The following is a 26,745-nucleotide window of genomic DNA, read 5'->3' on the forward strand; positions in this document are numbered from 1 at the left end:
TGGAAGTTGGATTTGAGACCAATAAAGTCCTCGCAATGGTTACGCATACACTAGACTAAACGGGTTTCAGGTGCGCTCCTTCCGCGCAATGTTACGGACTCCCATGGATCCGCAAGATATTTATTTTCTTCGCATTACTTTAGCCTAGTAGTAGTGTCTCTACTACACTACACTACTGTTCAACAACGAGATAGATAGAAAATCGGTTATCATAGAGTACTTTTACGGGGACAGAAGACAGAGAAGGAGAGGATGGACAGCTGATAGGGGTAAGCAAGCGAGACAACGAGTAACAGTAGGCGACAGGATAAGAGATAGGAAGATAGAGAGGAGAGTGTTGGTGCGCAAAAGAGAAGCTCTGGTGCATATGGGTTGGTCCGTGAACCGGAGTGGTAGTAACCGCTCTACTCTTCTCTCAACCTTCACTCCTCAGGCTAGCGCTCGAGATTTCGTTCCATTCGAGCCACTTGGACACTTCGGGCGGTAGGTCCGGCTTCGAGAGACTCACGGCCGGTTCCAGTGTTCCTCCCCCGGTGCCCGCTTCGGCCTTATCAAGGAACTCGGTCGAGCTGGTGGTCGGTGCGGTACGTTTCGTGCTTCCCGCACTCATCGCCGTCGGTTGCTGCAAGCTAAGGCCACTCTTGAGCAGCGTTGCCATCACATCCTCGACCGAACACTGCATAACGCGCTGCCGGCAGAGCGCAATACAGTGGATGAACCCGTCCGTACCTCCGATAAACCGGTGCTCCATGAAGATCGACTGATTGTCCCAGTAAACGATCTATTCGGGGGAGCGAGTAAAAGGATATTAGATTCAACTCATGAAGGCTACGAGCTGGACAGACCTTAGAACTGATAGTGAAGCGCGTGAAGGGACGAATGAACCGCCGGTAGCGGATGGTGGTGGCCCCTTGCACCACCGAACCACCCTTGCTGCGGATCGTCCGGTACAGGCTGGTACGCTCGTAGAAGTCCACCCGGGCAAAGTCCACCTCGCGTAAGTAGCGCGCATTGTTCATGTGATACAGCAGCGTATCGATATCGTTCGTAAGGCAGAGACCTGGAAGGAAAAACGAACCCCTCTCAATGTCTACTGCGACCAGCGGCTAGTCTTCTAATCTTCTGCGTAGAAGCTCAAGCTAAAGCCTTCGGCAGGTGCTTGACGGCAGATCGATCGAAGCTAGCCTTGCGGGCTAGTACGGGGCGGGCTAATTTTAGCGCGTGACGTGCCCCCCTCCCGTCGCTGTCCGTTCTAGAGCCCCTCCGCCCATACTCACCGACGACGCTGCTTGTGTCGAGGATGTGCATCCGCTTCTTGAGAAACCGGGCCGACACCACGCAAAGGCACATCCGCAGGAAGTAGTGCAGCTCGAACAGACCGTACAGTGCCACCAGGACACCGAGCACGGTCCCGAGCACCGTGCAGAGCATCCTTTTCGGATAACTGCTTTGTAGTTGGCTGGTGGCTTGTGTTGTGTTCACTCAAGACACCGTCGCCGCACTTGAATACTACTCTGAGGATTTGTAGTATTAGTAGTAGGCACCGCTAGCGCTCGATGACAGCTGCCAGCTGTGAACGCGTGCGTGTGTGTCGGTTGTGGTTGCGTTAAAGGCTACCACTGGCACCACTTCCGCTCTGCACTACCATATCCGGAATCCATCGGTTTGGCGTTCTTCGAAGAGGAAACACTACGGCACCTCGAGTTTACTCCGATCCGACACTCAAGGCATCGCGACAGTTGAACCAAGTGGCCAAAACACAGCAGGATGGTGTAGCGAGCGATCGAAGGAGCACGACACTCGCGTTGAGCCGATGATGGAAGGCTGCTGCTGGTTTGTGTAACGCCAAACGCCACACGACGCCACCCAGGGGGGTTTGTTTTGATTTTCGCCACGCATGCGCCTCCATCGGTTGTATCGGACGATGTTTTGCGCGCGCTCTCTCTCCATCTGTCGCTCTCTCTCTCACGCGATGGCTGCCTTAAATGATGCATCGCATGCAGAGCAGAGCATGCAGTCCTGATGCACTATCTTGAACTACACGAGCCCTTTTTGGCGAGAGATGTAAACAGAGATGCAGCAGCAAAGTAGGCGAGCGGATGCTGCACCGTGAGTTAGTCCTTAGTGCTACTGAGGCTCAACTACCAGAGCCGTTCGGTTGAATTCAAATGTTTTTAATGTACAGGTGGCTTACACTAACTGTGGCCAAAAGCGAAGCCTATTTTTCAAGGAAAATGCTTAGGCGAAATCATAAAAATGGATGTATGAAATGGTAAAATGGTTGGTAAATGAGTTGACCTCTCCGTTTCGGAATCCCTCGGTATAACGACTATTGCCATCCTGATTTGCATATATATATGACATTGACTTCTGATATGACATTGATTTGCTTATGAAATATATATCGCACGGGTGAACGTGCGATATATATTTCATAAGCAAATCAATGTCATATCAGAAGGAAACGTTTTTAAATTATTGTTCCGGTACAAAGCTCTGTTCACAAAAATGGACATTGGCTGTGGTAACTCTTGAGCTGATTGCAGGCATCGTTAACGGTGAACAGCTTGGCGGGACATTCGGCAAACAGCGTCATTCCCATACAAGCCAGAATAGTACCGGAAATCGGATGACAGATCTGCTCACCATCGAAGGCAGGCGTCAGTTTGGCACCGGCATCAATTTCCTCCTTTATCGAATCAGCCATCCCGAAGCAACCGTCGATGGCATCGAGCGTGATCTGTTTCCACTCCGGTGCCAACGGTTTGGCCGAACCGAGATACAACTCCGTCAGCGCCGCTCGATCGATCTTTCCGTCGGAGTACAGTCCCGTTTGGTTCATTACGCATTCGGCCACACACTAGAGACCGGATTATCTTGTGTTATTAGTTGTAAGGAGTGCACGGGCTGAAGGATACTTACGCAACCTCTCGGGATGCCCTCCATCGCCATCTGGCGCTTCGTTTGGCTGATCCACTTCGAGTGGCATGCCATGAATGCACTCGGTTCGACCAGCGACGGTGTCACGCAACATTCCGCTGCATTCTATGAAATGGCAAGTGTGTAAGTAATGCTCGAAAGATGTCCTACAAATCCTCAGTACTTACCTTGGCTACCGGTGGCCCTTTTAGACAGGGATTGTCCGCAAAGACCATCGGCGAGCTGCAGAGTGCGATCGAAGCCGCTATTAGCCACTTTGCAAACATGCCTTCAGCTGTTTAAGTTCTTGGCGACTACGAGAAAATTTGAGTCGATCTCCTCGGTCTGAAACAGTGACTGATATCGAGCTTTCAATTCTCGATCGACATTTATAGCGAATTTTGGGCGAATGGCTCTAGTCATTTCAATGTAGTGGCATCAAACACCTCAAACGTCAAGAAGATGAAGATGAACATCTCAAATGATGGACAACTTCCTACCGAATCTCTGCAATCAAATAATCATTTCAGCTGTCCTTGGGAGCAACTGTCCACTAAGCTCTTTGGAACACTATCACATCGAATCTACGAAACCCTATTTACCGTCGGAAATATCAATATATCGTTTGGCAGAGCAGCAAGTCACCTCATTCTGACGGATTGTGCTGATGAAGCCGCATAACTTTAGTTCGTCTCGATGTCGAATCAGTCGCAATCTTGCTAGCATCTCAAGCAGCAGCCCTTTTGAACCTACAGACTTCTTAGGAGTTCGAAATGTTTCTGTGGGCTCCATTGTTGCTCTCGAAAACCTAAGACTATCGCGTCAGTCAATGAAGTTGCAACAAAAACGAACAGCTGTATCCACCAGCGAGCGAATGCATTTGAATCCAACCTGATAGCGTGCTCGGTAAGGCTCAACCGATTAACTGTTTGTGATCGTGATCCAAAACGATGTACAATTGATATTGACCAGTTTGTTGCCAGCTCTATTAGATCGCGATCAACTGGAACTCAAACCTTTCTCCATTCAACCAAACCCGATGATCGCACACCAAAGATCTATTGGTTTTTGCTGTCAACACGCAACAGCGAACAGAACGGAACAGAACTTGCCAGTGCTGCGGCTGCTGCTGAATGGAAAACATGCTAAACAATACCCAGAACAGAGCACACAAGCTAATGAAAGGCCTCTCGATAGTTTGGTCAATAGTTGAGGGAATTATACAGACCAACGCACGTGGAGGATCGTCGTGGCGCATTGTAACCTACTAATTAGACTCCCCCTTAAGCGAAGGGTCCACCAGGAATGATGAGGCAGAAAGTGGACGCCCATCATAATGGCGCTTCATACCATGGTCATTTGCGTTTGCTCTCGACAGCAGCCGCCGCAGCAGCAGTAGCAGCAGTAGCAACGGCAGCAGAAAAATGCATTAAGCCGGAGCCCTGATTGTTGTCGTCGATTTGATTGTTTGTTACGACGACAGCGGCAGATTCTGTCGATGCATTATCGTGCTGCGTGCATCAGAAACAGATCGGGCGGATGGGATAAAAATGAAACCGAGCACCGATCCACCGCCAGGTCGATCTCAGTCGCAACAATGGCACGGTATCGTGTGGTGAAGTATTTGGTCTCGGCCCTCGCCTTTGCAGCCCTTTTGTCGCACGTTTGTCTGGCGGAAAACCCTTGTGCCGGTGGACCACCAGTCGATACGGTACGTTACGATGGTCAGCGTGATTTCGTGAAATTTACCTCATCTTCCTGTCCTCAGAATCCGGCCGAATGCTGTCCAACACCGATGATCGTCGATGGTTCGATCATGATGGATTGCTACAAGATGTACGGTGAGCAGACGAAGAAGCAACTCCAGATGGAAGGCATACCGCGTGGTTGTGTAAGGATTGAATCTCTACGGTCTAGGATCGACCATTGATTGAACTGATGCATATGCCCTCCCCGTTACAGTGTATCGCCGAGTGTGCAATGAACGCGACCAGCATGTACGTCGATGGAATGCTAAAACGTGACGATCTCGCAAAGATGTTTATGGATGCTGTTAAGGGAAAACCGGAATGGATGGCCGTGGTACGGGATGCCACGAATGCTTGCTTCGATCTTGCGGACCAAAAAAAGGATGAAATCGAAGCAGGAGCAAAGCTGGAACCGAGCTTCGAGGGTGAAAAGATTTGCAATCCGATTTCCGGGACGGTGCTGCGTTGCATGGGCATGATGATGTTTGGTCAGTGTCCGGCGAGCGTGTTTGTGCAGAGCGAGAACTGCAGCAAATTGCGCGAGTACGGTAGCATGTGTCCGATGATTTGAACCAGTTTAAACACACATCTGGCATTAGTGGACACCGCGCGATGTAACATTTGATAACAAATAGATGTTCTAGCACGTGCTCGAAAAGTGGCACGTTGTGGTTTGTGCAATCTGTTGTTTTAGTGGCCTTTGATCTATTTCAAGTATATTGCATATTGAGAGAAAAAAAGATTTTAGTGTTTGGTTTCCAATTTTAAATTATGGAATTCCCTTCTACCACGGTGGAGGCGCTTGGATTCGGAAACGCCATTTTGAAGAGTGATTTTCTCGAGACACTTTCCTGAGAATCCTGAGCCCTATTACTCATCTGTAACCTTAGGGTCCTGAACCCATTTTTTCAAAAATCTGTATCTTTTTAGTGATAAATGTGAAAATGAATTTACCACTACCCCATCCATTATAATTTTCACGAAAAAAGTTGCTCGAAGTGGTGAAACTGCTCGAATATGCACCCAAACGCGAGAGTGAGAGGGAAATGCGCGGAACAACGTGCGAATCGGTGGTCAAAACGGATCTGGGAAAACGAAGGGGAGGATGGTAGATTAATTTCCACATTTTTCAATGAATGCTGATTCTTTCAAGAATATTCTCGGAAATTTTCACATTAATCGAAGCAGAAATGACAAAGATACAGATAAAAAAAAAAGAAATGTGCAATCCGCAAACAAGCGATATTTGCGCGATTTTTAAAAGCACATTTACACGAGAATTTTGTTCAATTCAAGGGTTTCAACTAGAAAAGTCATTTAGTGTTAATAAATGTTTTATACTAACATTTCTGTTTGTTCTCACAGAAAACGCATACGTTTCAAAAACGATAAATTAACTGATTTGCTATCTAATTGACAAGATAGAAAAGATATTGCAGCAAAACTGTAACAACTCAGCTGTACATTTCGAATTGATGATGGTTGAAGAGCATCTTTTGCAGATTAAAGGGGCTATTGGTATCCTTTCTTATCGATTATGCGCATACTATGTATTGAATACTCTTGGAGCTTTAAAGGATTACTTATTCTGAACTTTTCTCATAATAAAAGCCGGCGTACCACATAAGTAATTGTACAACATCTGATGCAATATTTGGCAATCATCATAATGCTCAATTCGAAGAAAACGAAAAGCAATTCGCTAATTTCGGGGACTAACTCTTTTCTTTCTCATTCGATCGCTCGGTTGGATAGACACATTTAAGTATCTTGCGATCTTGTCTCGATTAACTTCAATTGAAATAATAACAACTCGGGGAAGTTATTAATGTCACCCCCCCCCCCCACCCCCCTTAAACTTCACCTCCATCAGGACCTTCTTCTGAGAATAACATAACTCACTGAACCGGAACGCAATAAATTAGACAACAATTATCCAATTAACCGCATCATTCACGCACTCTTTGGCCGGCACCGGACGTGGTGTATGATTGCGCGAGCGCAGAGAATCATGTTATCGATAAGCCGGCCGCAACTAGTTTGATTCAGTAGCGCCATGAAGCGATGGCACACCTGTTCAACACCTGTTTGTGCTGCTTGGCGAATGAATCAAAAGTGAAGCGCCAGGTGTTCAAACAGTGTTGACGATCGGTATGCCAGGAAGGTGTGTTCATACGATAAGCAACAATATCTAAACACTTTACTACCGATCGGAAGCCGTGAAGTCATTGTTATTGGATGCGCTGAGCGTGACTAACGGAAGAAGATTCACAGACCACACAAGACAAGCAGCATCAGTCGCTCTCTGTCCCTCTCGCATTTAAAAGCGAAATCCTTTACCGCCGGCTGACTTGCAAAAGAGTAAGGGAAGGCCGAATTGAGCGAAAGATAACAAAGCGCGACGACGACGACGACGACGACATGCTACGAGAGGACGCTTCGTGTCGCGTGATCTCCACAGATGTCCACCAACTGACCCTCGACTCCGCGACTACGACGACGACGACGGTCAGTCATCGCGCGAATCTTGCCGTTGCCGGACGCTAACAAAGCAAAGTAGTAACTCCCAGTAGCCGCCAACAAACAGCATGTCTCGGGAGATTAGGAGGTTAGTGGTGGTGGTGGTAGTGGCCATGGGTACGGTGATGGTTACACGGTACGCCGAGGCAGCCAGTACACCGGATACCTGTCCCGTTTATCTAACGATCTCAGCCATGGCCCGGAACATTGAAGAGGCACAACTAGTGATCAACTGGGGCCCCGGTTGTGAAAATCCACCGACCTGGATAGGGTTGTACACGGAGAATCCAGCCCTTTCCGATGCACCACCGATCGTAAAGGTCCTCGTCGAGGGTGAACCAAGTGGCCAGGTGATGAGTGAGGTACGGTTCGGACGCCACAAGCTTCCCGGGGGCTGGAGCCACGAGCAGGTCCTGCAGCGCATTCCCAAGCGTAAAACGAAACCGATCTGCTTCGGTTACTATCTTACCAGCTACGATCAGCAGGATCAGCTGCAGTACTTCGATTGTCTCAAGATCCAACCGAACTGGATGTTTACCGAGCCCGGCCTTAGCAACATTACGCTCAAGGATCTGTTCCTCCCCGGGACCCACTGCTCCGGTTGCTACCAAACGCGGGCCAACGTTGGTAATGTGTTTCTGAAAAAGATCGGTTTCCGCCAAAGTGTCGACATCTGGAGTCAGCTCGTGTACGGTGTGCGCTATCTGGACTTCTCGATCGGTTACCAACCGTCGCACAATGGGACACGCAACTTTTGGATCATGAACGAACACTTCCGTGTCGCCCCGCTGCTACCGATCCTGCAGGATATCCGTCGGTTTGTGATACTGTCGGAGGAAACCGTTTTCCTGGACTTTCGCCGTTTCCCACTCGGATTTCACAACAATCCGGACCAACATGCGGCCCTGCTGGCCCTACTGGAGCAAGAGCTCGGTGATCTCGTTTACCGGCGCAAGATGGACGGTGATGAGAGCGATGGACCACAGCCGGAGTCCTACAGCCTGACCATCGGTGAGATGCGCCGGGAGGGAAAGTATCTACTCATCACCTACAATCAGGAGGCCAGTCTGAACGGTAAGTTGTGATCAATTTAAGCCCGGCCGTCATCTTGGACGATTATCCAATTGACGCCCGCCCCCAGGGGGACTGCAGTTCTCGCGACAGTTCTCGCGGCAGCTTCTGCTGTCCCGTTCGTGAGGTCGTCGCCGTGTTTGATTATACGAAATTGCATTCATGTGAGCGAGCGCGCGCGCGCGTGTACGCTCCGGTTCTTCTATATTCGCATCATCATCACGATGGAAGCTTGGTTAATGCGCACGCCGCGCACGTTACTCACTGCCTTCAGTGCGATCCACGGTGCTGCTAAGAGTTCTCCCGAAATGACCGGAAGCATTCGCAGGGACGCCATACTAGCCTACTAAGTACATCGTATGGTTACTGTGTGTTTCTTTGGCGCGAGTACAACCATCATGCGGTTACGACAGGTCGAGTTGACTGCTTAGACCTCAAAGAGCGCAACGTTGTAATTAGAACCATCCATGTCGCTTTCGATGACGATTTCACTCCGTACTTCCGGCCTTCAAAAAAACGGTTTTTAGACAAGGGCTGTGAGGCGTTCTTTACCGTATCCTCACACAGTATCCTTGTCATTCGCTGCCGTTGCTGTTGTAGCGGCCACCCAGCGCGCACCTAGCACCCTAGCTGCGTGCTTGTTTCCTGTTGTATGGCGCGTAAAGCCACCGACCAAAGAAGCCTCCGATCCGCTTAGCATAAACACACCTTCGTCGCCACCTTCGCCGCCACCTGCGCTGCGACACTGACCCACATTCCCCACCCGGGGGGGCAGCGCCAGCGACTCCAAATTGGCGGCGGAGTGTGTCGTAATGGATTAAAGATTTGTCATGCCATCAAATACGCAAAAACCGAACCAACGACCAACACGGCGTGTTTTCGGTATTCGGCCTAAACACCCAACAGGCCGCTGTGGACTCCCGAACGGGTTTTTTTTTTATGATGGCCAGAGATGCCCACTGGGAGCTCTTACCGCTTCGCGACGTTTGTACGCGCGCGCGCGCGTGTTGTTTTTTTATGTGTTTTATGCGTTTCCTCTCGCAGACTCCACCAGCAGCAGCAGTAACAGCAGCAGCGACGTTGTTTACATTGCATAATGCACGGTTTATTGCCTCCAATTAAAGTGCCCTTCGGCAGCTCCGGTACGGTCCGCGGTGGGATCCTAATTAGCCGCGGCTTCCGAATCCAGAGCAGGGCAGGGCGACGCGCCGCAACCGCTAAGGCCAGCTAAGGCCACCGGGACGAGAGCGTGAGCTTGAGGGTCCAGGCGTGGTGTAGCTTAAGCCGATCGATCTCATTCTTAACCGGAAACTCCACCACAATCCCATCGGCACTCGGTTTCCACTGTAAGCGAGAACAGAGAAGTGGTATTGGCGGTGGCGTGTGGTGTGGCCATACGGGGGTCCTTTACCTTAAGCTGCGTCGCATAACCGAGCATCGTGATTTGCACGATCTTCGTGACCTGGTTGCTGAAGGCACCGAGCTGCACGCTGTTCGTTTTGTACGGATACTCGAGCACGATCGCGTACACCGTGGTAAAGTGAGCATCGCGCCCCGACGAACGGATCCGTTGCGGTTTCCCCATCGTGTACCAGGTGCTTCCGGTGAGTGTATCGTTCTGGTATGTCCACGGTTGGCTCTTGTAGATGGCCTCACCGTTTACCTTCAGCCAGCTGAAAAGGGCAGGCAAGAAAAAAAAAAAGACTCGTACTTAGAGGTGTGGAATCGTTGCCTCGCAAACCATGCCTTACCGTCCCATAGCGACGAGCCGCTCGGCAAAGATCGGATCGATCGTGCCGGCCTTCGTTGGTCCCACGTTGATCAGTACATTCCCACCGCAGCTGACGGTGGTCACGAGCTCACCGATCAGCTCATCGCTGGTCAGAAAGTCCTCCAGCCGGGCATTGGCCCGGTGGCCCCAGCTTTGCTTGTCGATCGTCAGTGCGTTCTCCCATTTGTGTTTCTGCACTACACCGGGGTTGTAGCGATCGGAGCAAGTGTGGAAGTCACCGTGCAGGCACAGTGTTCCCATGCCCCACCGATCGTTCGTCACGATCGTGTCCCGGACTGGGCTATCGTTGTAGAGCCAGGCGAAGAACTCTTTCGCCTTCCAGTAACCATCCGGTGCCTCCCAATCACCATCACTCCACAGCACCTCCGGCCGGTACGTGTTGATCAGCTCCTGGAGCTCGGGCCACACCTTACCATCGACGTACTCGCGCTTCATGAATGCGTGCAGCTTATCATCGGTGTACAGCCGGTTGAACCACTCGAACAGTGAATAGTAAACACCGAAGGTGAGCCCGGTTCTGTTGCGGATTGCACCGGCCAGCTCACCAACAATGTCCCGGTGAGGACCGACATCGAGTGCGTTCCAACCGAACGCATGCTTCGATGGCCACAGAGTGTAACCCTCGTGGTGTTTGCTGGTCAGTACCACGTACCGGGCACCGGAACGCTCGAACAGATCCGCCCATTCGGTCGCATTGAACAGTTCGGCCGTGAAATCGCTCGCAAAGTCCTGATACGTGAAGCCGGGCTTGTAGTTGTCACGCATGAACTGGACGTAGCTCTCGGTTTTGCTGCCCTGCCAGTTGATCCAGAACCACTCGGAACCGAAGCTCGGTACCGCGTACACGCCCCAGTGGATGAATAGTGGATGGTTGGCTCATACTTACCCCGGGCCTGGTTCGCACCGGATGATAAGCTCACCAGCAGTAACAGTGCGAGCAGCGCACGCATCACGTACCACAACCGTTCACCGCTCATCCTTAACAAGCACTAGCCGCTGGACTCGGTACTCGATGCTTTCAACTGATAACACGGAGAGGGTGTGTGTGCCTCGTTTGTTATTGGCCAGACGTACGAGAGAGATTGATAGAGAAAGTGGAACTGGCCGCGCGTTGACGAGAGGAGCCGGGGCAAGGAATTTAATTTAATTTGTCATCTTACTGGCTATCTGATAGTAAAGCGTGTTCCCAAAGTGGATGTTTGGCCATGAGCCAGTAATCAGACATTGTGATTGATATTTTCAAATGAAAACATGCTCTCTCGGATAATGAGGATTTATCACTCGAGCACTTGATAGGAGGTAAAGGCAACTGTCCATCTTTCTTCAGGTTGCTTAAGGCATTTTTTATCAAGCTATTTTGCTTTTGTTCATTCTAGAGTGAAATTGAAAACCTATTATTCGCAGCATTCGTATTCGTAAAATGTTGTAATATCGGCATCGCCAGAGCGGTGAATTCGATTTCGGTACCTTGGTTGGTTTCTGTGAGGCGGGACGTTTCTCGGGTTTTTTCTCCCGCGCAGCTAGTGCCACGGACACCAAAAGTAACTGCAAAAGTGTGTGCAAGATGAGATTTAACTGTTTCAAATCAAGAGACGATTTTGTTGGGGTCTTTTCTTGGAGTTTACGCCAAAAATTATGCGTAAGGTGTATTTCGTGGTGAATTTGCATGAAATAGTGCGCCTAAAGCTATGCAATTGTTCCGCCTGGAGTTATGTCTTTAGCGTCATCTACCGTTTGATAGCAGTATTATTGAAAGGCTGTTTCTCTCTCGCTTTCGCATGAGAGAAAGAGCGAGAAAAACATCCGTCTCGCAAAGGTGTGAAACCGCTTTTTAGAAAGATAAAAATGGTTTAAAAAGGGTTTAAAAAAGGGTTTATATGCTTCATTTTCACCTCATGTTGAATAAACTCACTCAATTAATTCCCCAATCAAAAGAAAGCATCCTTCCCTAGTACCCCCTAAAAGATGAGCGTAATTTCTACCAAAACAGATCTTGGATTACTTTAAACTTAGGCAATCTGAAGCTGTACTGAATCATTCATCCTGATTGGTAAAATAAATCAGGCGTAGAAGTGGAACATACATAGATTATAAATGTTATGAAAAACAAAAAGGGATTTGTTAAGGAATTATCAAATTTTTGCAATCCAGACATTTAAAATTCAGTAACAGCCATCGCATAACGACTTTTACTTTCTCTCTTCCAGAATCGAGCCTCATTTGGAAACCGTGGCGAAAGCACTCGAGCGCCTTCCTGAAGCACACGGAGCTCGGCGAGTTTATGCAGAACCTCTTCTCGCAGAAGCACCCCGATGCACCGAAAGACATTGGCTGGAGTCTGCACGGCATACAGGGACTGCAGGGCAGTTATGTAAGTTCGTTTGGCCCAACCGGGCCAACCATTGTCGCTTGTTTCTGGTTGGACTAACGGTCGGTTTGATACCTCGATGTGATTACAGAACGATGCGGAGGCCACCTACATGATGCCGAACGAGCGCGCAAGCATCGTTAATCCGAAGCTGATGCATCTGCTCGGTGGTCCCTGGAGCATGCGTGCCAATGCCGTGCTGTTGGATTTCTTTCTCAATACGAACCTGATCGATATGGCGATCTACACGAATCGATACAAAACACTACGGGCGAGTGCCACCAGTGAAGCAGCGGTGGTACTGGACGTCCAGTAGTGACGAGGCCGTTGATAATATTTGCTTGTAGGATCTTTCTCATTGTTCATCTCGATGTTCATTAGTTTAAGGAATAATTACAATTACACTGCGTTTGAATACATCATATCATTGAAGACATCGTATAATTTTGTTTTTCTTATATCAATAGCCATATGTTTTACGATCGAATGCCTCGCTTGGTAAAGTTTCGACTTATACAGGTTGCTCATGCTATCAGTGGTTGTTTTTGCTTTTGGTTACCACGTAACCACTTTATCTAACCGCCAACGGGTACGAAGTTTACGACACACTTGCTTAATAAACACCTAAATATCTAGATTTATTGCGACTAGAGGATCTAGAGGATTTTGTGCAACATTTGGCCATAAAGCCCCTGCTCGCTACATCAAGCCTAGCCTCGTTACTTATCCGACAAATTTCGAAATCCAATCTTTAAGTAAAGAACAGATAGGCGTGTCAAACCAGGTGCTGCCTTCGCCGTTTCGTTATCTACCCTTCGTATTCAACGATTGATAACCGGGTGCGGTTCTGTTCGAGGGTTCCAAGTATCTGCCTGTTTTGTTAGAGGGTTCCCAGAATTTTCAGCAAATTCATTAGAACAGAAACATAGCTTAAAACAATGCCTATCTCTTGGCATGGTATCGAGACTATTTAAGCAACTGGATTTCCTTAGGGGTTTGTCACTAACGTTTTGCAACCAGCACCGCGTGTCATTCAAAAACAATGTATAACGAGTGCGTTCAGAGCATTACTTGCGACAATTAGATCATACTGCTTCACTGCAAATTAGCGCAAGCTAAATGGCACGTTTATCTTAGTTAGTGCACGTCACCGAACAATAACAAGCGCGTAGAAGACATTACATTACAGTCACTCGAATCTAACTGGGATAGAGAACACTAGGAACCTATCTCTGAAAATAGAGAAGCAGGCTTAGCGCCTGTTCGCACGATGGAAGCTGGGATTTCCCAAAAACATTGTTCGTTGCTCTGGCCTTGTGCGCTGGCTGGCGTCACGATTCGAGTGCATCTTAGCATTCCTGTTTAGGAATTCCATGCGTGTAATAAAGTGGCCATTTTGTATATGTGTATCTGTGTGCGCGCGCGCGCGCGTGTGTGTGTGCTTGTGTCTCTACCATACCAACCATAGGTCGATTTGCTCAATTGCGATGTATAGAGGGCGAATGGCCGGCCTGCAATTTGTAGCTAATTGCAACCGGTCGTAGTATCGATTGAGCACGGGCTAGAAACAGAATTCATCTCACGTCGTACATTTACGCCCCCATAGACTTCGGGGCGTCCGGCACAGGCGAGGGTGGACAGAATTCCTAACAGATGGCGTGTCCATTACAGGGCCTGCTTAGGGAGACCATTGAAGAGGAATGTCGCATGAAATCAAAGCTAAACAAAATGACTCATCGCATATTCACTATCCCTTAATTAATACGGTTCCAGCTTCAACTGTTATCAGTGCAAGTGTAGTGTTCCATGTGATGCTCAAGCTACGAACGTTGCATGCGGTCAAACACGATGGAATGATTAAGTAGGCTCGGTTCAAGGAGACAACCGAGAGGTTGAGCTTCCTGATATGGTGAGCGAACACGATTAGAAGTACTGTCGGTGCTGCTGGATGATGCTGCGACACACAGAGCACGTTGTTCTACGCACACAGACATCTCACAACGATAAGGTCGCTATCTATCACAGATGCACTGACTCATTACACTGTGATTGATGGGCTGCTGTGCTGATGACGTTCTGCTGCACAACAAAACAACTTGTTGCCTTGTAGACTGATCTTCCTTATCGAGCATCGAACACAACAAGTCTACTCTGGCGCAGTTTAGAGCAGTCCATTGCATTATTTCGCGGGAATTCCCATTTCGCGGTAATAAATTCACATCACAGGTAAGCACGTTACGCATATCGACCGCTATGGATCGTTTGGTTTGTGTCATTAATGGTGCGCACTACCGCAAAGGGCGAGAAAATAGAATACGACTTCCAGTCTGCGGCGCTGCATTCATGTCTGCAAATGCCAGACACTACCGCCATGCATCGCTAAGCAAATGGGTTTCGCGGCCCAAAAATAGACCCTAGCACAGGAGTCTGCCCGGGAACGACAGGGTAGGCGGTCGGTGTATGGGTTGGCGTACGCTCCCAGTCCCAGACGAAGTAACCAAAATAACTGAGACCGAAACTCTGCGGACCGTGTGATCTCGTTTTCAGCGCGGCAGACACAAAACGAAAAAGAAACATATCGAGCCTGGAGCCAGACAGTCGCTTTGAGGTGAGGGCAAGGGATGCAAAGAATGGTTGGGCATCGCTTGCTGCAAGACGTTTGATACAGTTGAGGTTACGAAATTACGAAAACATCAACAGACATCTGATGTTGATTATCGCGCAAACAATCCAAGCCAAGTCCTGCGATCTTGCACGATAAATGTTGCTGCAACAGTGACAACTGAACCTTCCTGTATCAATCTGAATCCCTTACCTTATCCCATAGCTATGAAGTATTCCCTATTTGAGCAATTCAATGTTGTTTGAGCATGCCACGTGATCAACCACGAATATGCCACATGATGATGCTTGTTGAATGATTGCTCGACTCTGCCTTATTGTAAATCTTATCACGGACCGCGTCTATTCCTCGAATCATCTAGCACCACCGCGAATCTCCACGTCAGTTCATATCGCTTCTTTCATGACGCTTTTCACTTTCCTTACGTCTTATTACATATTACATTTACTACTACTTTTTACATTTTACTGTTTAAGCATATCTTTTAACCAGATGGCACTATATGTTAAGCGAAGATTCTTTTACATGAGCTGTTTGTTTTTGAAGCGTTTCACTTGGCTCTACACCAAATACAGTTCCCAGCATCGATGCATATCCCACATAAGTAAAATGTCAATGTGAAAAATGGTTTCGTTGAATTGAGTTGCTCTCCTTAACAATTCACTCACACCACTATTGTTGTTTCTGTTTGTTACAGAAACAGCTTCTGCAAGTTTTGGATCGGTGATTGACACATGGGGCATTGAACAAACTTCAAAGAACAATCAACACAGGTCACATGTCCACAAGGTATTAAAGCAGTTCTGTACTCTTTTTCGTAACAAATTTTACACATCTTATCATCCGATGCTTCTGTTTCTGCTACTCGTGATGCTGTCGATACGGAGGATGTCGATGCCTTTGGGACGTCTTCTTCGTTCTGGTTTCTGCCTTCCTTCTTTGCTAAGCACCGTTCGATGAAGGACCGATCTTTCATTTGCCGCACATATATACAATTACTGTACCACATGGCGTGCTGTTCCCAAGGATCATCGTCTGGCTCCCAGTGCATCAGTCCTCCACCACAGTAGTAGCACCGTACCTGATCGCCGCGACCGGTGTAGAAGAAGCCCGCATCACTGAGCTGCTGAGGTTTCTGAGGCATTGCCGATGGCCATTCCGCTAAAGACCGCTTACGCTCGGACTCGAGTGCATATTCCGGATACTCGGGACGGCAGAATGGCACACTGTCGTATTGTCTCGCAGAGTTGCTCACATGACCGCTTTGGTAACTAGTCACATCTGGTGAGGGGTCCGGGACACTGTCGAGGAATTGTGGATCGATCGGAACATTTTGTGTCGGTTGTTTTCGCATCAGCGGACAATATGGGGACCAGCGTAAGTGTTCAGCTATCACGCTATCGCCCTGTTCCCATCCGCCAGCCTGAATGTTACAGAAGTGACACCTTACATTATCACGACTGCCAGTGTAAAAGAAACCGTACCGGGCCAACGCTTCTGGCCGAATATGCGCGTTGTTCCAACCAGTAAACGTTTGCAAACGATTTGTTTCATAATTCATATCAGACATACCTCATATGGTAATATCAAGAGCCTATTGTTGGTAAATATAGTAACAGCTGCGTTAAGTGCAAGGTTTCATCCTTGATCGGACCGTTTCGCTGTGTCAGTTTTAGCTGTCGATGCCTTGTTGGTTGCAGAATGTTCTTTAAACTGTCCCGTATAAAATGTCGTAAAAACATTGGATGAGCCAGCGCTCCGATTGTAGAAACTGGTGGCGCCACTGTTGAGAGTTGCTGCTTTCTCGAAGGTTCACAATGGCACAAAGGTGGACACGATAGTCCACAGGAATTGTGGAATATGTTGCACAGCAGAGTATGACAGCACCGGGGAAAATGAATCGATATTTCTTAAATTAAAGTGATTGTAATACTTGTTAGGCAACAATTCACTTTTACAAAATAACTTATCATGCGAACGGACTATATGTCCGTTCGCTCAATGGTTCAACGGTCTTGATGAACAATTTCACATAGTTGCTTAGTTATTGGCACCCAGACCGTGAATCCGCTCGATCAGGTTAAACATCGTTAGAGTGCGCACGAGTGATGACTGGTTGTTTCTATCGTCAAGACATACGTGAACACCATCCGCAATCGCAAAGGTATTACATATCTTATCATAAGAAAATGATAACATGTCGTGATCGATGTATTGGTCGCGAAGAAGTACAATCGACAGATTCGTGCCATATCTCGATAGAAACGGGAGGAATAATGTTGTGTCGATCGATGTCGGGAGGAATAATGTTGTGTGAACTGAATGTTTCAGACCTGTTTTATCGAGCGTACCTACCTTTCCAGGTGGTGCCTGTGCCGGAGTCGTTGAAGTGTTTTGTGAAAATATTTAGCGATTAAAACAAATACATAAAAGCCTAAATGTATGGTTACAATTGGTTACTATTGAGAAGTGTCTGTTCGGGTTTATGAAATCACAGGTTGCCAAAAGTTTTGGGATATGAAAATAGGATAAAATAAAATAAGCCACTCCCCAATCTTTTACCATATTTTCAATTTTTTGTAAAAAAAATATGTGCTATTTTGAAATCACTAATACCAATAGTGCCTCTCTACGTCAAATACAGCTTCTGCATGCTTTGGATCGGTGATTGACACATGGGGCATTGAACAAACTTCAAAGAACAATCAACACAGGTCACGTGTCCACAAGGAATGAATGCAGTTCCGTAATGATTTTCGTAACAAATTTTACACAACTTATCATCCGATGCTTCTGTTTCTGCTACTCGTGATGCTGTCGATACGGAGGATGTCGATGCCTTTGGGACGTCTTCTTCGTTCTGGCTTCTTCCTTCTTTCTTTGCTAAGCAACGATCGATGAAGGACCGATCTTTCATTTGCCGCACATATATACAATTGCTGTACCACATAGCGTGCTGTTCCCAAGGATCATCGTCTGGCTTCCAGTGCATCAGTCCTCCACCACAGTAGTAGCACCGTACTGCATCACCCCGACCGGTGTAGAGGAAGCCCGCATCACTGAGCTGCTGAGGTTTCTGAGGCATTGCCGATGGCCATTCCGCTAAAGACCTCATACGCTCGGACTCGAGTGCATATTCCGGATACTCGGGACGGCAGAATGGCACACTGTCGTATTGTCTCGCAGAGTTGCTCACATGACCGCTTTGGTAACTAGTCACATCTGGTGAGGGGTCCGGGACACTGTCGAGGAATTGTGGATCGATCGGAACATTTTGTGTCGGTTGTTTTCGCATCAGCGGACAATACGGGGACCAGCGTAGGTGTTCCGTTATTACTTCATCACCCTCTTCCCAGGCACCAAGCTGAATGCTACAGAAATGGCACTTCACATTATCACGACTGCCAGTGTAAAAGAAACCGTACCGGGCCAACGCTTCTGGCCGAATATGCGCGTTGTTCCAACCAGTAAACGTTTGCAAACGATTTGTTTCATAATTCATATCAGACATACCTCATATGGTAATATCAAGAGCCTATTGTTGGTAAATATAGTAACAGCTGCGTTAAGTGCAAGGTTTCATCCTTGATCGGACCGTTTCGCTGTGTCAGTTTTAGCTGTCGATGCCTTGTTGGTTGCAGAATGTTCTTTAAACTGTCCCGTATAAAGTGTCGTAAAAACATTGGATGAGCCAGCGCTCCGATTGTAGAAACTGGTGGCGCCACTGTTGAGAGTTGCTGCTTTCTCGAAGGTTCACAATAGCACAAAGGTGGACACGATAGTCCACAGGAATTGCGGAATATGTTGCACAGCAGAGTATGACAGCACCGGGGAAAATGAATCGATATTTCTTAAATTAAAGTGATTGTAATACTTGTTAGGCAACAATTCACTTTTACAAAATAACTTATCATGCGAACGGACTATATGTCCGTTCGCTCGATAATTCAGCGGTCTTGATGAACATTTTCACGCTCGATCAAGTTAAACATCGTTAGTGTGCGCACGAGTGATGACTGGTTGTTCCTATCGCCAAGACATAGGTTAAAACCAGCCGCAATTCCAAGGACTATGATAAGATAAGATCGATGTATAGGATGCCGAACCACGTAGCCGAAAACGAAAGCGAAACAACAATCGTTTAAAAGTTGACAGCAGGAACAAGATTCCGATATACATGGGCATTGCTTAGCTGAGCACTTGCTGCGGATGGCTCTTACCGAGCAGAGTTCTTAACTGGCCACATCATAGAGTGATTTTATCGGATAAGGTTAGAATCGACATAGCCGTGCCTTATATCGATAGATGCAGCCGTACCACGTAAATTTTTCGGCGACTCCGTTGGGGGTCTATTTCAGTCTTTTACCGAAAAAAAATTTCAACGAATTTGGAAAAATGTATGCCATTGGATAGTGTGTGTGTGGGTCATGTGATGGTGTGTGTGCCTCGTGTTGTGTAAGCCTTCCCCGTCTTCCAGGGTTTCGAGTCTAACTAGAAAAATCCTGTAGGCTTACTTAGTGCAAAGATTATGAACATAGCCGTCACAAGTGGACTTGGCGAATTTGGAATTTGGAAAAATGTATGCCATTGAAATGGCATAGAAATCACTAATACCAATAGTGCCTCTCTATGTCAAATACAGCTTCTGCATGGTTTGGATCGGTGATTGACACATGGGGCATTTATCAAACTTCAAACAACAATCAGCACAGGTCACGTGTCCACAAGGTATTAAAGCAGTTCTATACTCTTTTTCGAAACAAATTTTACACATCGTTTCATCCGATGCTTCTGTTTCTGCTACTCGTGATGCTGTCGATACGGAGGATGTCGATGCCTTTGGGACGTCTTCTTCCTTCTGGTTTCTGCCTTCCTTTTTTGCTAAGCACCGTTCGATGAAGGACCGATCTTTCATTTGCCGCACATATATACAATTACTGTACCACATGACGTGCTGTTCCCAAGGATCATCGTCTGGCTCCCAGTGCATCAGTCCTCCACCACAGTAGTAGCACCGTACCGCATCACCCCGACCGGTGTAGAAGAAGCCCGCACCACTGAGCTGCAGAGGTTTCTGAGGCATTGCCGTTGGCCATTCCGCTAAAGATCTCATACGCTCGGACTCGAGGGCATATTGCGGATAAGCGGGACGGCACAATGGCACACTGTCGTATTGTCTCGCAGAGTTGCTCACATGACCGCTATGGTAACTAGTCACATCTGGTGAGGGGTCCGGGACACTGTCGAGGAATTGTGGATCGAGCGGAACATTTTGTGTCGGTAGTTTTCGCATCAGCGGACAATACGGGGACCAGCGTAGGTGTTCCGTTATTACTTCATCACCCTCTTCCCAGGCACCAAGCTTAATGCTACAGAAATGGCACTTCACATTATCACGACTGCCAATGTAATAAAATCCGTATCGGGCTAGCATTTCCGGTAAAATATGGCGGATTAGCCAATCTTCTTCGAATGTGCGTAAACGATTCGACTCATAGTTCATATCACGCTGATGTGTTAATATTAACGCATTGATATTAACCTTTTGGGTTCCTGTGCTGTCCTTTCTTGAGCCTGATATAAAATGTCTTCCTGGTGATATTCCGAAACAGGGTGATGATTGCATACTATTTGAAAGAATTTGAGAACAAACAAATATTAGCTGCGTTGCATTAAAGGCATGAAGCCAGATTAACGGTATTTCATTGCTGCTATTTTGGTTGGCATTCAGACGTCAGCAATGACGCACGCATTGATTGAATAAAGCACATCTTATCCTCAGACACTTTTTAGCTGTTGCTACGCGTATTACGGTTCGGTACATTATTATTTTGTACATTAAATTTGTTAAACGATGGTACAAAAAAGGACGGTAGTCGATTGATTTTTAGGACGTAGCCCACGTCAGTCATCGCCGAAATCAGAGAAAACCACTTTAATATCGCAACGAGTTTTGCAGAAGAATGTTCATTCATAAAACAATGTTTTATGCATCAGCAAAATCACAAATAGATGCTTGATAAAATCACAGTAGTATACCAAAGCGTTTTATCGCTGCATGTTCGAAGATCTTGGAATATATTTATAGGCCTAAACGAACGAACAGTGTACTGCTTTCTGAAAAATCCATTTTTACCAGCAAGAAAAATAATCTAATGATATCATTCACTATACAATCACAGTCATTTTCGACACTCATTGTAATACACTTCGCACAACTCCAAGTTAAAAATAGTTTATTATTTCAATAAAAAAATAATCACGCACGATCAAATCATACCTGTTATTATTCTTTTTGTTTCCCTCTTTTCGATCTTTGCCGAAATCGGGAAATAATCAAGATGGAGCGACGTTATCGACATTGGTAACAAAAATTTCTGTATTTAGATTGTCATCTTGAACGACGACGGCACTCGACTGTACGTGATGGAAGGATTGTTTGTGGCAGTCCAACTGATACCCTTCTCTTCCAGTTGCCCACCTATATACGCGATGATAAGGGTGATAAAAAGTTCATGTGATGGTGTGTGTGGGTCACGTGATGGTGTGTGTGCCTCGTGTTGCGTAAGCCTTCCCCGTCTTCCAGGGTTTATTAGTGCAAAGCCTATGTACATACAAAGCTGTCACAGGTGGACTTACCGCTGATTCAACCTACTGATCTCCAGTTTCTTGTCTTTGAGTGACCCCTCTGTAAGCCGAGGTGCTAAAAGGGAATTTCTCAAATTGTAATAACAAAACTAATAAAAACACACAAAAAAACAACAGCATTGTGATTCTGTGCCAACATTATTTTTACGTTTTATTATCCATTTTTTTCACTTTGTTGTAGTAGTTTAGTAGTTTCAGCCAAGTGTAAAAACATAACCTTCCTCTCATTGACAAACACAACTGCAAGCCCGAAGAGTATGCTCGAATAGTAATATACGAATAATTTTACGCTTAGTCCTTACGCTAGGTGCACACGGCTGCAGTTATTAAGGTGTGTTCGGTTATTTCGGTTTCCTTCATGGGATTTCATGTTTTAGTTTAGGTACGTTGTTCATCAACACATCACACACACCTATCGTGTTCCCAGCCCTTGCGAAAACGGTGAAGATAGCTATCTAGAGGTAAGCTGTGGGGAGAGCAGAGCGATCGCATTCGATCGAAACTTGCATGCACACTCCCCCCTCCCATCGTCAAAACCGATTGTTTGACTCCGCAGCATCGTGGATTTTGACTCGTAGGCTTCATGTCATATCTCATCAATTGTCAGTGTGTGAGTGTGTGTTGGTTTGGGAGGTGGGAAGCTTTATTTGTATCTTCTCTTTCTCAAAAAAAAAATCCCAACGACAAAAAAGGGTTCACTATATCTACAAACTCCACCGATGGCAGCGAGCAGGTACAGGAGTTGGCAAAGGGCTCTCATATTAGTAGTATTAGCGCCCAGATTGGATAAGAAGATGTAATCCATTTCCCCATCCCTCCCTCCCTACTTCTCTCACATCTCTCCCATCGTTTTCACTTCTCTCTTGATATCGCTTCTTCTTCCGGCATTCGCAAGTTGCGCCTCAGGTTGATATACTAAGCTCGGCTCGGTCTACAAAACGCCCCCCTCCCCCCTTTTCTTCCCTCTTTCGGTCTTTGTCCCCTCTACACTACCAACACGTTACTTTTAACATTTAAACTTCTATTCTCTGCATCCTTACATACATACGCAAAACGCATACACAGACACAATCGAAGCGCGTAGCCATAGGCGCCCTATAGTTACAAGCTTACAGGATATGCTACTTCTGAATACTTCTCGACGAGTCTAGATACGAATTCCCGGTGCAAAAGCTCCTGCTCATTTCTTTCTTTCTTTCCTTCTTCTTTTTCTTTCTCTCAGTGTCTCAACGTCTCAACGGTGTCAAGAATTACACCAGAAGAAATAAACAAACCAACATAATACCTAGGATCTCTAATTTCTTTTTTACAGACTCCCATACTAGGACAGGTAGAGCTTGAGCACATTGTAGAACGGTTGCTGACACATCGGACACTTGGTGACGGACGATGCACATTTGGCGCACGCCACTACATGACCGCACGGCAGGAACGCAATGTTGTACTCGTTGACGTAGCAAATCTTACAGATCTTGCCGTCGGAGATGCCACGGCTGGCCGCATCATCATCACCTTCCACGGCACTGCCAATGGTCGAAGATGCAGCCTTCGGCGTTACCGTCGTCGTCGTCGTCGTCGTCTCAGTGCTGTTGCTGTTGCTGCTGGACGTGCGAGCGTCATCACCGGGCGCCGGAGAACTAATGCCGCTGGAAGTCGTCGGTGAGGTGCTCATGAGCGACGAAGCATTGGAGCTGACACCGGAGGTCGATGGTTGCGAGGAGGCTGCCTCCTCGTCGGCCTTCATCGCCAGGCACCTGTCGATGAACTCGCGGCCCTTGATCAGCTTCAGGTAGTGACAATTGCTGTACCAGATACCATGCTGCTCCCACGGATCATCACCCTGCTCCCAGTCCTTCAGACCACCGCCACAGCTGAAACACTTGACCCGATCGCTCTTGCCGGTGTAGAAGAAGCCGGCATCGCTCAGCTGCTGTGGCTTCTGGGACATGGACGTTGGCCAATCCTCGAACGACTTCAACCGATCGGCCTCGATCGCGTACATCGGATATTCGGGCCGACATGTCTGGACCATCGATGTCACGTGGCTACAGAAGGCTGACGCTGCAGCTCCTCCCGCTAGGGGCGCTTCCATGTCACCACCATGCCGCATCTGCAGCTGCAGCCCACTGCGATCGGTGCTGATCGTGCTGGTGCTTGCCTCTCCGACAATGCTGTTACCGTTGATGCTGTTGCTGCCGCTGCTAATGTCACTGGCGCCACTCCACGAGTCTCCGCTCATACGATCGCTCGCGTTCTCCGCGTACGAATGCGTCCGTACGTTGATACCGCAAACATCGTAGCTGGGTTCCGGTACGTTCGCCAGGAAATTCCGATCGAGTGCCACGTTGTTGGTCGGTCGTTTCCGCAGCAGCGGACAGTATGGTGACCAGCGCAGATGCTCCTCTATCACATTGTCGTGCTCTTCCCACATGCCGATCTCCACTCGGCAGAAGTGACACTTGACCGTGTCGTCGGTACCGGTATAGTAGAACCCATATCGTGCCAGCTCTTCCTTTCTTATGAACGTCACCGGCCACTGATCGAACGTTTGTAATCTGTTCTGCTCGATGTGAAAGTAGTCGGCCGACAGGTACGCTAGCTCCTCATTGCTATGCTTGTTGTCGGTCTGATCGATCGGTAGCGATTGAACTTGTGCCGTCATGTTGGCGTGTTTTAGGTGATGGCGGTGCTGTTGATACAGTTCCGTCTTCTTCCTCTACTTCAGGTGATAGCGGTTGATGCCGAAGATGTTCTACTACGACAATGAATCGTACCAACACCAACCGACAGCGGCAATGAGCCTTCTTCTTCTTCTTCTTCTTGTAGTTGTTGCTGGATGTTACTGTATGTTGTTACGAATTCAATGATCCTGCGTTGCAACAGGATTGCTGATTTTGTATGTGTTGTAGAGTGCAATGACCGTTCACTATTAAGCTTATCAGGAAGATCCGTGCAATATATAAAGCTGATACGTTTCAAAAGCGTTCCGTGCTAGGTGTGTTTCTGTGTAGTTGTGTGTATGGGTTGATTCTATCGTAGTATCTAATCTGAAACGAAAGTCGGAAGTGGAAGTGGACTATTAGGTCAAGTACATTCCCCGTTATGAGACACAATACATTTTGTAGAAATCGGAAGTGAGTCACCGGAAGAAGTCGACCGGAAGATAAAATTCTTTTCCGTCTATACTTAAGATAAGCAAAGTGATAAAGACGATTGACCGTGTGTCATGCTGTGCAACGCCAAGAAAAAAATATGAGTATGCATGCTGAACGCGTTATCTGCACGTGATGTGTGACGAAAAGATCAGCCAGATAACGTCACGTGCCGTACACACAATACCAGAGAGAACCGGATGCGCGAGAGCTCATTTATGCCGAACAAAATGAGAATACAAAATGGAAATTATAACAAAAGGACCTTTTCTAGGTAGCAATTCCTCTTAACCTCCGCAGCCAGGATACCAACATCCCTTTGGCTGTAGAAGAGAGACGACATGTGGCAGCTGTGCGTCCCGTGTCCTGCGAAAAGGATCAACCAAAAAAGAAGACTGCCATGCGCATCGACAACCTGCCGTGCACCACGACGCTGTGGGGCTTAAAAGGAGGTCTGTAGAATACAATCGCAAACACAACACGCCGGAGAGCAGAGCAGCTGCCAGCATTCTTGCTCCGGTGATATGTGTGTGTGTGTGTTTCGGTTTTGGCTCGCGCAGGATTTAAGCCGGCAGCAGCAGCAGCTGATGATGATCACACCATCCTGCGTTTGATGGTCTCTGTTTCTCCTTCTCCCTCCCGCTATCCCTCTGTCTTTCCTTCTTATCCCTTTCTGATCGGATCGATGGAACAGCAGCAACACTCGAACCGCGCACATGCCACACCGGCCGCCACCACCGCCATAAGCCCTGGCAGATGTTTCTGTGTTGCCCCGGCTGGATGGATGGATGGATGGACGGTGGTTCCGCATCCATTTCTTTCTCAAATCGAATGAATTCGACACCAGCGCAAAGAGGGGCCCCTCGGGTGCGTGCGTGCAAGCGTGCCCGGGCCCGAGTCCGAGTGTAGGCAGCAGATGCACACACAACCACTTTGTCTAACTAACCCTCCAGAGAGGTCCACGACGCAGCAGCTGCTTGCTTGCGACGACGTTGCCCAAACCGTCGACGGCTTAATGCGACGCAGCCGCCAAAACCCGCTAGAGCGCTACGCCATCAACAACAACATATTTCAACGACGCAGTTCCGAAGCGTCCCCCCCACCTTGGAATGTGCGTTGTTTGTTGCTCCTCCATTGGGAAGCAGGCGAGGACTAGGATGTAAACAATTGATCGGATCGAAGATCGATAACAAACCACGATCGGAGCGCCGACAACTAGAGCTGATAACAGTAGCGCACATCGCAGATTGCGTGACAAAAGATGACAATCTTTATCAAAGTGGTATGTATATCGAAAGACAATCTCTTATGTGGTGGCTATCTGTCAATTAGCCGAAGGTATAAGGACAGCATAGCGTTCAACGAACCGACAGTCTACTAGAAGCAGCTGTGCTTCGCAGGCCACTCCGCTCACATCTATCTCTCGATGAGATTCTTTCTTCTGTGGAGGGCTTCCAAGGCGTCCACAACCGCTAGTGCAGAAGGTGGAAGGCGCACTCATGCGAACCCTTTCGGACGCGGCGCGCCAAGTCGTGACCGGTTTAGGTCCGCATTCCGTTCCCACAGTCGTCGTTGTCGTCGTTGTCGTCGTGACGTCGCCCTACGCCGCCCTTCTCGTCACTCGCTTGGAGGTTTCATTAGATTTATGTATGTCGAGCAAACCAGCGAGAGACGCGCGGTGGTTGGTTCGCGGGAGGAGTAGGAAAGTTACGATGTTGAAAGAAAATCAGAGCATCGATCGGCGTCGCCGCATTCTTGCGCGCTTGGCTTGGTAGGTTAAATTTATTTCTTCAGTGATTTTAATGCATGAAAAAAGGGTCCAGTGTAGAAAAATCTAGATGGTTATACGCACGCTTAATCGTGATAAGGCTAACCTGACGTGGATAATGAAAGATGACGTAAAT

The 26,745-nt window shown here is 47.7% G+C and overlaps 8 protein-coding genes across 12 annotated transcripts in view; 2 read left to right on the forward strand and 6 right to left on the reverse strand.

Annotated features, from left to right (window-relative positions):
* Window positions 1–76: 76 nt before the first annotated feature.
* On the reverse strand, window positions 77–1,814 carry LOC125953838 (protein THEM6). Its single transcript, XM_049683634.1, has 3 exons — window positions 1,278–1,814; window positions 846–1,060; window positions 77–781 (listed from the first exon to the last, which is right to left on the reverse strand). Exons 1-3 carry the CDS (start codon window positions 1,429–1,431, stop codon window positions 416–418), a joined length of 735 nt encoding a protein of 244 aa, XP_049539591.1. The 5' UTR covers window positions 1,432–1,814; the 3' UTR covers window positions 77–415.
* A 611-nt stretch (window positions 1,815–2,425) lies between these two features.
* Window positions 2,426–3,252, reverse strand: LOC125953843 (general odorant-binding protein 67-like). The gene is made up of 3 exons (XM_049683640.1): window positions 3,108–3,252; window positions 2,923–3,045; window positions 2,426–2,860 (listed from the first exon to the last, which is right to left on the reverse strand). Exons 1-3 carry the CDS (start codon window positions 3,204–3,206, stop codon window positions 2,501–2,503), a joined length of 582 nt encoding a protein of 193 aa, XP_049539597.1. The 5' UTR covers window positions 3,207–3,252; the 3' UTR covers window positions 2,426–2,500.
* A 1,220-nt stretch (window positions 3,253–4,472) lies between these two features.
* LOC125953839 (general odorant-binding protein 67-like) lies at window positions 4,473–5,359 on the forward strand. Its single transcript, XM_049683635.1, has 3 exons — window positions 4,473–4,630; window positions 4,688–4,810; window positions 4,882–5,359. Exons 1-3 carry the CDS (start codon window positions 4,517–4,519, stop codon window positions 5,236–5,238), a joined length of 594 nt encoding a protein of 197 aa, XP_049539592.1. The 5' UTR covers window positions 4,473–4,516; the 3' UTR covers window positions 5,239–5,359.
* A 1,870-nt stretch (window positions 5,360–7,229) lies between these two features.
* LOC125953832 (uncharacterized) lies at window positions 7,230–13,117 on the forward strand. The gene is made up of 3 exons (XM_049683627.1): window positions 7,230–8,261; window positions 12,258–12,421; window positions 12,510–13,117. The coding sequence occupies exons 1-3, from the start codon at window positions 7,256–7,258 to the stop codon at window positions 12,732–12,734; spliced, it is 1,395 nt and encodes a 464-aa protein (XP_049539584.1). The 5' UTR covers window positions 7,230–7,255; the 3' UTR covers window positions 12,735–13,117.
* Window positions 9,335–11,027, reverse strand: LOC125953830 (putative alpha-L-fucosidase). Its single transcript, XM_049683626.1, is given in 4 exon segments — window positions 9,335–9,602; window positions 9,670–9,931; window positions 10,010–10,919; window positions 10,922–11,027. Coding segments are annotated over 4 exon segments (1,395 nt in total). The 3' UTR covers window positions 9,335–9,485.
* A 378-nt stretch (window positions 13,118–13,495) lies between the features above and the next one.
* Window positions 13,496–17,006, reverse strand: LOC125953836 (death-associated inhibitor of apoptosis 1-like). Its single transcript, XM_049683632.1, has one exon. It carries the CDS (start codon window positions 16,609–16,611, stop codon window positions 15,733–15,735), a length of 879 nt encoding a protein of 292 aa, XP_049539589.1. The 5' UTR covers window positions 16,612–17,006; the 3' UTR covers window positions 13,496–15,732.
* A 1,564-nt stretch (window positions 17,007–18,570) lies between these two features.
* LOC125953834 (death-associated inhibitor of apoptosis 1-like) lies at window positions 18,571–21,716 on the reverse strand. Its single transcript, XM_049683629.1, has 2 exons — window positions 21,322–21,716; window positions 18,571–20,668 (listed from the first exon to the last, which is right to left on the reverse strand). Exon 2 carries the CDS (start codon window positions 20,665–20,667, stop codon window positions 19,669–19,671), a length of 999 nt encoding a protein of 332 aa, XP_049539586.1. The 5' UTR covers window position 20,668; window positions 21,322–21,716; the 3' UTR covers window positions 18,571–19,668.
* Window positions 21,717–21,814: 98 nt separating this feature from the next.
* The window catches only part of LOC125953825 (death-associated inhibitor of apoptosis 1-like), a 31,176-nt gene continuing 26,245 nt past the window's right edge, over window positions 21,815–26,745 (reverse strand). For 2 of the 5 annotated variants that reach the window (XM_049683618.1, XM_049683620.1), the window contains one exon: window positions 21,815–24,736. In XM_049683618.1, coding sequence (XP_049539575.1) covers window positions 23,011–24,351 — 1,341 coding nt within the window. In that variant the 5' untranslated portion in view covers window positions 24,352–24,736 and the 3' untranslated portion in view covers window positions 21,815–23,010. The remainder of the gene's footprint in view (window positions 24,737–26,745) is intronic. The other 3 variants (XR_007468975.1, XR_007468973.1, XR_007468974.1) reach the window with 2 other exon arrangements.

The sequence above is a fragment of the Anopheles darlingi genome, chromosome 3, assembly GCF_943734745.1.
Source record: "Anopheles darlingi chromosome 3, idAnoDarlMG_H_01, whole genome shotgun sequence".
NCBI lineage: Eukaryota > Metazoa > Arthropoda > Insecta > Diptera > Culicidae > Anopheles > Anopheles darlingi.